This window comes from Peromyscus californicus, unplaced genomic scaffold, assembly GCF_007827085.1.
Source record: "Peromyscus californicus insignis strain IS unplaced genomic scaffold, ASM782708v3 Scaffold_10__1_contigs__length_136768540, whole genome shotgun sequence".
In the NCBI taxonomy this organism is placed as follows: domain Eukaryota; kingdom Metazoa; phylum Chordata; class Mammalia; order Rodentia; family Cricetidae; genus Peromyscus; species Peromyscus californicus.
The window spans coordinates 67,167,368-67,179,428 of NW_026294391.1; the positions used below are offsets into that span (position 1 = coordinate 67,167,368).

At 40.3% G+C, this 12,061-nt stretch overlaps 1 protein-coding gene across 1 annotated transcript in view; it reads left to right on the top strand.

Annotated features, from left to right (window-relative positions):
• The first annotated feature begins 10,539 nt into the window (after positions 1 to 10,539).
• Positions 10,540 to 12,061, top strand: part of Apool (apolipoprotein O like) — a 65,628-nt gene continuing 64,106 nt past the window's right edge. Inside the window, exon 1 of the mRNA XM_052734918.1 lies at positions 10,540 to 10,632. Coding sequence (XP_052590878.1) covers positions 10,618 to 10,632 — 15 coding nt within the window. The 5' untranslated portion in view covers positions 10,540 to 10,617. The remainder of the gene's footprint in view (positions 10,633 to 12,061) is intronic.

The following is a 12,061-nucleotide window of genomic DNA, read 5'->3' on the forward strand; positions in this document are numbered from 1 at the left end:
TTGTAGATTCCTGGGAATTTCCCTAGCAACAGGTTTCTCCCTTACCCCATAATGTCTTCCTCTATCAAGATATCTCTTTCATTGCTTTCCTATTCCATCCCTCCCTCAGCTTGACCATCCTGTTCCCTCATGTTCTCATCCCCCATCCCATCCCTTCTATTGCCCCCCCCAATGGCCAGTTTACTCAGATATCATCTATTTCCCCTTCCCAGGATGATGCATGTGTCCCTCTTAGGGTCTTCCTTGTTTCCTAGCTTCTCTAGAGCTGTGGGTTGTAGTCTGATTATCCTTTGCTTTACATCGAGTATCTACTTCTGAGTGAGTACATACCATGTTTGTTCTTCTGAGTCTGGGTTACCTCACTCAGGATGATATTTTCTAGTTCCATCCATTTACCTGCAAATTTCATGATGTCATTATTTTTTACAGCTGAGTAGTACTCCATTGTGTATATGTGCCACATTTTCTTTATCCATTCTTCAGTTGAGGGGCATCTGGGTTGTTTCCAGGTTCTGGCTATTACAAATAATGCTGTTATGAACATAGTTGAGCATGTGTCCTTGTGATATGATTGAGCATTCCTTGGGTATATGCCCAAGAGTGGTATCATTGGGTCTTGAGGTAGATTGATTCCCAATTTTCTGAGAAGTAGCCATAGTGATTTCCAGAGTGTCTGTACAAGTTTGCACTTCCATCAACAGTGGAGGAATGTTCCCCTTGTTCCAAATCCTCTCCAACAAAAGCTGTCATCAGTGTTTTTGATAATAGCCATTCTGACAGGTGTAAGGTGGTACCTCTGGGTTGTTTTGATTTTCATTTCCCTGATGACTAAGGATGTTTAGCAATTCCTTAAATGTCTTTTGGCCATTTGGGATTCTTATGTTGAAAATTCTCTGTTTAGATCTGTAGCCCATTTTTTAATTGGATCATTTGATATTTTGCTGTCTAGTTTCTTGAGTTCTTTATATATTTTGGAGATCAGCCCTCTGTCAGATGTGGGGTTTGTAAAGATCTTTTCCCATTCTGTAAGCTGTTGTTTTGTCTTATTGATCATGTCCTGTAGGTGAAGTTTTCCTGTGTCCTGCCTACTCTGCGGTCAGGACAAATCTTTCTCATCCACCATTCCCACAGATGCTCAGACCTAAGTAAACACACAGAGGCTTATATTAATTAAAACTGTATGCCCCCCTCCATCTTGCCCTGGACTTCCTTTCTGGAGCGGGGAGAGAGAGAGAGAGAGAGAGAGAGAGAGAGAGAGAGAGAGAGAGAGAGAAGAGCTCCCATCCTGCCCCGGACTTCCCTCCTGGACAAGAGCGCCCATCCTGCCCTGGACTTCCCTTCTGGACAAGAGCGCCCATGGTGCCCCAGACTTCCTGTCTGGACAAGAGCTCCCATCCTGCCCCAGACTTCCCTTCTGGACAAGAGCTCCCATCCTGCCCCGGAGTTCCCATATGGACAAGAGAGCTCCCATCTGGACAAGAGAGAGAGACTTCCTGAATCTGTCAGCTCTGTCTGATCCAAGTGTGCTGATAAGACCAAGAACGAACCACAAGGAGATGGGCAGACGTCAAGGCAGAAATACATATAACAAAATGAATAGCAATACAGCATCACCAGAACCTAGCCCTCCTCCAACATCTAGACCTGAACATCAAAAATTGGAAGAAGCAGAAGAAAACAGCCTTATGAATGACATCATGAAGAAGGTAGAGGCTTCTGTAGAGGAAAAGACAAAAAAATGGGAAGAACGCTGTAAACAACTAGAGGAAAGGGCAAACAAATTAGAAGAAAACAATAAAGTCCTGGAAGAAAACAATAAAGTACTGAAAGAAAATCAAGAAAAAGCAATGAAACAAATGAAGGAAACAGTCCAAGACCTGAAAAGGGAAATAAAAAAATTAAGAAGAAACAAACAGAGGGAATGCTGGAAATAGAAAATCTGAGTAAACGATCGGGAACTTCAGATGCAAGTATAACCAACAGAATGCAAGAGATGGAAGAGAGGATCTCTAGCGTTGAAGATACAGTAGAAGAAATAGATTCATCAGTCAAAGAAATCACTAAAGCCAACAAAGTCATGAACCAAAATGTCCAAGAAATTTGGGACACCATGAAAAGACCAAACCTACGAATAATAGGGATAGAAGAAGGAGAAGAATACCAACTCAAGGGCACAGAAAATATATTCAACAAGATCATAGAAGAAAATTTCCCAACTTAAAGAAGGAAATGCCTTTGAAGATACAAGAAGCCTATAGAACACCAAACAGACTAGACCCCCCCCAAAAAAGTCCCCTCGCCACATAATAATTAAACAACTAAACGTACAGAATAAAGAAAGAATATTAAGAGCAGCAAAGGAAAAAGGCCAAGTGACTTATAAAGGCAAACCCATCAGAATAACACCTGATTTCTCAATGGAGACTTTGAAATCCAGAAGGACCTGGACAGATGTAATGCAGACACAAAGAGACTATGGATGCCAGCCTAGACTAATATACCCAGCAAAACTTTCAATCATCGTAGATGGAGCGAACATGACATTCCAAGACAAAGCCAGAATTAAGCAATAATTATCCACAAACCCAGCCCTACAGAAAGCACTAGAAGGAAAATTCCAACCTAAGGAAGTCAGATACACCCTCGAAAACACATGCAATAGATAAAGCCACAGCAGTAAACCCCAACAAAGAGAAGTACACACACATTACCACCAAAAAAAGCAGGAATTAACAATCACTGGTCATTAATATCCCTCAATATCAATGGACTTAATTCACCTATAAAAAGACATAGACTTACAGAATGGATATGAAAGCAGGACCCATCTTTCTGCTGCATACAAGAAACACACCTCAAATTCAAAGATAGACACTACCTAAAAATAAAAGGCTGGGAAAAGACTTTCCAATCAAACGGTCTTAAGAAACAAGCGGGTGTAGCCATCCTGATATCCAGCAAAATAGACTTCAAACTAAAATCAATCAAAAGAGATCAAGAAGGGCATTACATACTCATCACAGGAAAGATCCACCAAGATGAAGTCTCAATTCTGAACATTTATGCCCCAAACACAAGGGCATCCACATATGTAAAAGAAACATTACTAAAGCTTAAATCACATATAAAACCCCACACATTAATAGTGGGAGACCTCAACACCCCACATTCACCACTGGACAGATCTCCCAAATCGAAACTTAACAGAGAAATAAAGGACTTAACTGATGTCATGACTCAAGTGGATTTAATCGATATCTACAGAACATTCCATCCTAACAAAAAAAGAATATACCTTCTTCTCAGCACCACGTGGAACCTTCCCTAAAATCGACCACATACTTGGCCACAAAACAAATCTCAACAGATACAAAACAACTAGAATAACCTCCTGTGTTCTCTCAGACCACCATGGTTTAAAGTTAGATTTCAACAACAACAGAAACTACAGAAAACCTACAATCTCATGGAAACTGAATAATACTCAACTGAATCACCAATGGGTCAAAGAAGAAATAAAGAAAAAAATTAAAGACTTCCTAGAGATCAACGAAAATGAAGACACCACATATCCAAACCTATGGGACACTATGAAAGCAGTACTAAGAGGGAAATTCATAGCACTAAATGCCCACATAAATAAGTTGGAGAAATCTCACACTAGTGACTTAACAGCACACCTGAAAGCTCTAGAACAAGAAGAAGCACAGTCTCCCAGGAAAAATAGACGCCAGGAAATTATCAAAGTGAGAGCTGAAATCAATAAAATAGAAACAAAGAGAACAATACAAAAAAATTAATGAAACAAAGAGTTGGTTCTTTGAGAAAATCAACAAGATAGACAAGCCCTTATCCAAACTAACCAAAAGACACAGAGAGAGAGCATCCAAATTAACAAAATCAGAAATGAAAAGGGGGACATAGCAACAGACATTGAGGAAATCCAGAGAATCATCAGGTCATACTTCAAAAACCTCTACTCCACAAAACTGGAAAACCTAAAAGAAATGGATAACTTTCTGGATAGGTACCACATACCTAAGTTAAGTCAAGACCAGATAAACTATTTAAATAGTCCAATAACCCCTAACGAAATAGAAACAGTCATTAAAAGTCTCCCAAGCAAAAAAAGCCCAGGACCAGATGGTTTCAGCACAGAATTCTACCAGATCTTCAAAGAAGAGTTAATACCAATACTCTCTAAATTGTTCCACACAATAGAAACAGAAGGAACATTACCAAACTCCTTCTACGAGGCTACAATTACCCTGATTCCTAAACCAAACAAGGATACAACAAAGAAAGAGAACTACAGACCGATCTCCCTCATGAACATTGATGCAAAAATACTCAATAAAATACTGGCAAACAGACTCCAAGAACACATCAAAACAATTATCCACCATGATCAAGTAGGCTTCATTCCAGTGATGCAAGGGTGGTTCAACATACAAAAGTCTGTCAATGTAATACACCATATAAACAAACTCAAAGAAAAAAACCACATGATCATCTCACTGGATGCAGAAAAGGCATTTGACAAAATCCAACACCCCTTCATGATAAAGGTCTTGGAGCGATCAGGAATACAGGGAATATACCTAAACATAATAAAGGCAATTTACAGTAAGCCAACAGCCAACATCAAATTAAATGGAGAGAAACTCAAAACAATTCCACTAAAATCAGGAATGAGGCAAGGCTCTCCGCTCTCCCCATACTTATTCAATATAGTACTTGAAGGTCTAGCCAGAGCAATAAGACAACATAAGGAGATTAAGGGGATACAAATTGGAAAGGAAGAAGTCAAGCTTTCCCTATTTGCAGATGACGTGATAGTATACTTGAGCAACCCCAAAGATTCTACCAAGGAACTGATACAGCTTTTAAACACCTTCAGCAACATAACAGGATACAAGATCAACTCAAAAAAATCAGTAACCCTCCTATATACAATGGACAAAGAAGCTGAGAAGGAAATCAGAGATACATCACCCTTTACAATAGCCACAAATGACATAAAATACCTTGGGGTAACACTAACCAAGCAAGTGAAGGACCTATATGACAAGAACTTTAAGTCCCTGAAAAAAGAAATTGAAGAAGATGTCAGAAAATGGAAAGATCTCCCATGCTCATGGATAGGCAGGACTAACATAGTAAAAATGGCAATCTTACCAAAAGCAATCTACAGATTCAATGCAATCCCCATCAAAATACCAACACAATTCTTCACAGACCTGGAAAGAATAATACTCAACTTCATATGGAAAAACAAAAAACCCAGGAGAGCCAAAAGAATCCTGTACAATAACACAACCTCTGGAGGCATCACGATCCCTGACTTCAAGCTCTACTATAGAGCTACAGTAATAAAAACAGCTTGGTACTGGCACAAAAACCGACATGTGGACCAATGGAATCAAATTGCAGACCCTGACATTAATCCGCACACCTATGAACATATAATTTTTGACAAAGAAGCCAAAAGTGCACAATGGAAAAAAGAAAGCACCTTCAACAAATGGTGCTGGCATAACTGGATATCAACATGTAGAAGGCTGCAAATAGATCCATATCTATCACCATGCACAAAACTTAAGTCCAAGTGGATCAAGGACCTCAACATAAATCCAGCTACTCTGAACCTGCTAGAAGAGAAAGTAGGAAGTAGTCTTGAACGCATTGGCATAGGAGATCACTTCCTAAATATAACACCAGTAGCACAGACACTGAGAGAAACAATCAATCAATGGGACCTCTTGAAACTAAGAAGCTTTTGTAGAGCAAAGGATATGGTCAACAAGGCAAAGCGACAGCCTACAGAATGGGAAAAGATCTTCACCAACCCCACATCTGACAGAGGACTGATATCCAGAATATATAAGGAACTCAAGAAATTAGACATCAAAATGCCCAACAGTCCAATTAAGAAATGGACTATAGAACTAAACAGAGAATTCTCAACAGAGGAAACTCAAATGTCTGAAAGACATTTAAGGAATTGCTCAACATCCCTAATCATCAGGGAAATGCAAATCAAAACAACTCTGAGATACCACCTTATGCCTGTCAGAATGGCTAAGATCAAGAACACTGAAGACACCTTATGCTGGAGAGGATGTGGAGCTAGGGGAACTCTTCTCCACTGCTGGTGGGAATGCAAGCTTGTACAACCACTATGGAAATCAATATGGCGCTTTCTTAGAAAATTGGGAATCCATCTCCCCCAAGATCCAGCTATACCACTCTTGGGCATATACCCAAGGAATGCTCAATCACACCACAAGAGCACTTGTTCAGCTATGTTCATATCAGCATTGTTTGTAATAGCCAGAACATGGAAACAACCTAGATGCCCTTCAACTGAAGAATGGATAAACAAAATGTGGTACATATACACAATGGAATACTACTCAGCAGAGAAAAACAATGACAACATGAGGCTTGCAGGCAAATGGATGGATCTAGAAAAAATCATCCTGAGTGAGGTAACCCAGACTCAGAAAGACAAACATGGTATGTACTCACTCATAGGAGGATACTAGATGTGGAACAAGGATGACTGGATGCTACTCACATCACCAGGGAGGCTACCTGGAAAACAGGACCCCAAGAAAGACACGGGGTTCGCCCAATGATGGAGAAATGGAAGAGATCTACATGAACAGCCTGGACATGAGTGGGGGTAATGAAGGGCGAGGGTCGAGGGAAAGAGAGCTTGGGGGAGCAGGAGATCCCAGCTGGATCAACAACAGAGAGGGAGAACAAGGAATAGGAGACCATGGTAAATGAAGACCACATGAGAATAGGAAGAAGCAAAGTGCTAGAGAGGCCCACAGAAATCCACAAAGATACCCCCACAACAGACTGCTGGTAATGGTCGAGAGACAGCCCGAACTGACCTACTCTGGTGATGGGATGGCCAAACACCCTAATTGTCATGCTAGAAACCCCATCCAACTACTGAGGGATCTGGATGCAGAGATCCATGGCTAGGCCCTGGGTGGATCTCTGGGAGTCCAATTAGCGAGAATGAGGAGGGTTTATATGAGCGAGAATTGTTGAGACCAAGGTTGGATAAAGCACAGGGACAAATAGCCAAACGAATGGAAACACATGAACTATGAACTAATGGCTGAGGGGTCACCAACTGGATCAGGCCCTCTGAATGGGTGAGACAGTTGATTGGCTTGATGTGTTTGGGAGGCATCCAGGCAGTGGGACCAGGTCCTGTGGTCACTGCATGAGTTGGCTGTTTGAAACCTGGGGCCTATGCAGGATCGCTTGGCTCGGCCTGGGAGGAAGGGACTGGACCTACCTGGACTGAGTCTACCAGGTTGATCTCAGTCCACGGGGGAGTCTTTGCCCTGGAGGCGGTGGGAATGGGGGGTGTGCTGGGGGGAAGGTGAGGGGGGCCGGAGGGGGGAGAACAAGGGAATCCGTGGCTGATATGTAGAACTGAATTGTATTGCAAAAAAAAAAAAAAAAAAAAAAAAAAAAAAAAAAAAAAAAACTGTATGGCCTAATGGCTCAGGCTTCTTGCTAGCTATATCTTACATCTTAAATTAACCCATTTCTATAAATCTATACCTTGCCACGTGGCTCATGGCTTACCGATATCTTTACATCTTGCTTCTCATGGCATCAGCTGGCAGCATCTCCTGAATCAGCCTTCCTGTTCCCAGCATTCTCCTCTCTCTTTGTCCTGCCTATACTTTCTGCCTAGCTACTGGCCAATAAGCACTTTATTTATTAATCAATCAGAGCAACACATTCACAGCATACAGAAAGACATCCATAGCAATGTTCTTTGCCTTACAGAAGTTTCTCATTTTCAGGAGGTCCCATTTATTATGCAGAGATCCACAGCCAAGCACCAGGCTGAGATCTGGGAGTCCAGTCAAAGAGAGGGAAGGGGGATTATATGAGCAAGGGGGTGTCATGATCATGATGGGGAAATCTACAGAGACAACTGAACAAAGCTCATAGGAACTTACAAACTTCAGACCAACAGCTGTGGAACCTGCATGGGACCTGACTGGACTCTGCATATGGGAGACAGTTGTGTAGCTGGGTCTGTTTGAGGGGCCCCTGGCAGTGTGATCAGGATCTATCCCTGGTGCATAAACTGGCTTTCTGGATCCCATTACCTATGCTTAGATACCTTGTTCACCCTTGAGGCATGAGGGAGGGACTGGGTCCTGCCTCAACTGAACGTACCAGGTTTTGCTGTTCCCCCATGAGAGGAGGAGATGAGGGGTGGGTCAGGAGGGAGGGTTAGGCAGGGATGTGGGGAGCAGGAGTAGGAATGAGAGGGAGATTTATGGATGGCTTGTAAAATGAATAAATTTTTTTAAATAAAAAAAGAAAATGAAGTACTAGGGTAAACATGAAAAGATGATTACATAGCATTGCACATTATATTACATTACATTGTATTGGAGTGTCTGGGTCATTTTCACACTAAGCAGTTCATCAATGATATCAGTGTTTCATTCAGACATTGCTACTCATTTTTAAAAAGGAAAAATTTCCAAAGTTGTAACTAACTGTGATAGACATTTAAGATTAATTTTCCGAAGAAGTTACTTTGATAGAAAATGATCAGTTATGGAAAATTTTAAGACCTTAATAACCAATTCTGAAGAAACAGAGACATGAACTGTATCATAATTCCCAAAGTTTTGAGAAAATAAGATTTCTCTGATTCTGTACATGCATATTTGCGATTTTAAGTATTTTCCTATTTGCATATTTACTGCTAATTGTGAAGGAAATTTTATTAATATTAAAATTAATGACAAATGTACTTCAATCAACTATAAACAAAGAGCCATATTTAAAAGTCTACCTAAATTACCCATTGAAAATTCAGAAATACTAGATTCTGATAATGCAATTAACAAATATGGAAATGTTAAACCTTAAAACCAGAAACTGATATATTTGCTAGTCCTATAGTGGGTGACCAATGTATAGACAGTTTTATTCTTATTAGAAAAATAAATTCATGAAAACTTTTAAATATTATCTATTTGTATTTTATAGTTTGTGCTATAGTATTTATTTTATTTTGTATTTTATTTTCATATTGATATTGTATTATAAATAAGTATGCTATACTTTAAGTGCTAAAATATAATAAAAGAAAAATTTCAGTCTTTTAATCATGACCATTGTTATTTGTTATTTAATCATTATTTAATAATATAATTTCATTGGATACTCATTAAAAAACAATCTGCTTCAAGTATCAAATATGCTTAATACACCATTAATTCCAAGTATATAGTTTACACTTAAATAGTTGTTGAATGAATTAGTGAATGCACTTAATTAATATTGAGAAGTTAATGGGCACATTATGAGCACTCTTTATCTCCTAATTATTCACAGAGGCCTCAGGGAGCCTGTTCCCAGATAGAGAATAATATACCTTCTCACATCATATTTTCCTCAGAGCTTCATGATCATCATTTTATAATGTATTTTAGATCATCACACCGTGGCTAAAACCCTTTCAATTACTTTCCAAATCTTTGTTTTGTTTTTCTTTTTTTAGATTAAAATTTTTCATATAATATGTTCTGATCATGGTCCCCTCCCTCATCTCCTCCCAGATCCTCCCCACCTCCCCCATCCCACAGGCTTTCTCTCTCTTCAGCAAACCAACAGGCAAATAAAAGACAAAACAAACAAACAAAAACCCCAAATCAGTTATAGTGACACACAACGCCCCTTTTGCAGTATGGTTTTTCATTGCTGTGGAACTTACCACTCTAGTCCTTTCACTGGTATTCCTTTTGCACTTGTCCACATTCCTCGTGACTTTTCTCAAATCACCTTATCACCATCTTCAATCTATATGAACCAGTAAACTCCATTCCACTTCAACAGACACCTTCTGTTTTTCAACCTTTTAATACATTTTTGTGCGTGCATGTTTTTTTTTTTGTGTGTGTGTGTGTGTGTATGTGTGTGTGTGTGTGTGTGTGCCAAATTTAGGTCATCAGGCTTGGCAGCAGGTACCTTTTACACACTGAACCGTCTTGCCAGTCTGTATTCTGTTCTCTTGAATAGCATTTAGGCCTTTCTAATATTTGTCATTTTCTCCTGGTTGTCTGTGATAAGCCATTAGGTTTTGAAGTGTACTCTGAACAACTGCCTGGCAGAACTGGTGCTCAGTGACAGTTTTAGAATGAATGTAATTGCCCCAAGGATGTCAAAGGTGACTTGCTCTTGTGACTATATGGTTGTTTATTAAGGCAATTGAACTTAAGTTTTAAGTTCTTACCTAGACAAATCACATAAAGAAACAAAAAAAGTCATGCACCCAAGAAGAAAAACTTCTAATTGGAGTGTGGAGAATATTCTGAGAGGTTGTATCTATCGAGGACTGGAGTGTCAATCACAAGGGCAAGCCCCTTTCTCTGGAGAACTGATAACTAGTTAACTTTGGCAGCAGAGCTGACAAAGCAGTTGCTGAAGGGCGGAGAAAGGGCAGGAGCCAGCCGGCTCCCAGCGTAAAGGGGAGGGGCCGTGGTGACGCAAGTCAAATTGAACTGCTTTGTCCCTCTGCGCTCTCCGTCCGAAAAGGAGCCGAGGGTCATAGGTATGGCGGCTTTTAGGGTAAGTGAAAAGAAACTTAGTTTTCTACTCCCCACTCGCTTTGAGCCCACAACATTCCAGTAATTGTAGAAGGGATTGTCTGTCCTAACTCCTGGAGGGAGCCACTCAGCAAGTGGAGGCCTGGAGGTGCGACTGTGAGAATCAGAATCTTTAAGATTTGCAGTCTTCTTAATCCCCTGCAGTTAACTGCTTGTACCAAGGCGGGCTTAAGCACGGTAACCCGCTGGGTGGTGAAAAGGCCGGGGCAACTAGCTGCTTCGACAAAGAGAAAAATAATCCTCGGCTTTGTCTTAGTGCTCAGGGTGGGGCTCCATGACCCGAACGTAGGACTTCCTTCAAAAATTATTTGGGGGCAAAACAGACAGAGATGAGACTTCCTAGAATCTGTACTGGACGTGGACTTATACACAGTGTTGTTACTCCCAGTTGAATAACAAGTTTCTTTGGAGTTTTATGAGAAAAGGTGCTTTTATGTAGGAATGGGGTGGAGGAAGCGAGCCAGCTGACTCTTAGGTTTCAACATTAGTTTACGAATAGTTATGCACTGTATTTTTTAAGTGTATAATGACCCTGTTAGGCTTGAAGGAGGTAAGAGTGTCAGTGATTTAGTCAATCGCCGTTGATTTTAAGTTGGCTTAATGTTGTTCGTTATTTCCCATTTTTACTGCATTTCGGCGGTTTGGGACCTCATACTTTCCCTTGAATTACGGACCTCTCTCCTAACTGGACTCCACTGGCTCCATTCCTCTGATGGAATCCATTTTCTCCTGTGCTGCTATAATACTTACACCAAGATGAGACTCGCACCTCTGCTTTAAAGCCTTTATAGGCTCTCCATTATCAGCTCTCAGGGGTCAGGTTACACTTCTAGATAACAACACTTCACCTAGCCTCTGCTTTCCAGCTTTCTTTTCTGTCACCCAGGAATCCCCCCTTTGTACTTATTACTTTATTTCTCCATGTCCCCTTTTACCTGCTCTTTCTGCAATTCCTAAAATGCCCTTGCCCATTCTCATTTAATTTCTATCAGGCATGTCCAACCAACCTTTTGATAATGCAACCGGCTTGTCATCTACTAAGTTTATTCGGGAGAATCACAATCAAGTTACAAAAAAAAAAAATCAAACAAAAACAAAACAAAAAAATACCCAAACTTATAATGTTTTAAATAAATTTACAATTTTGTGTTGGGTAGGATGTGGTCTGTAGGCCACAGGTAGGACAGGTTTGCTCCCTTTGGTAAGGAGTGTTGTTGACCAACTGTAATGATCCACACAAGATAGTTATTGACAACCATACTGATAAGTTAGAAGTTCTAAGTCCTTTTTTTGATGGCCAAACCAAGAGCAGTGGGTTTGTGACTCTGAAAAGTTTCTTGGTGCCCAAGTTCAGGGATACAGAGCTTTTAAAGGCAAAGCAAAACCCACAG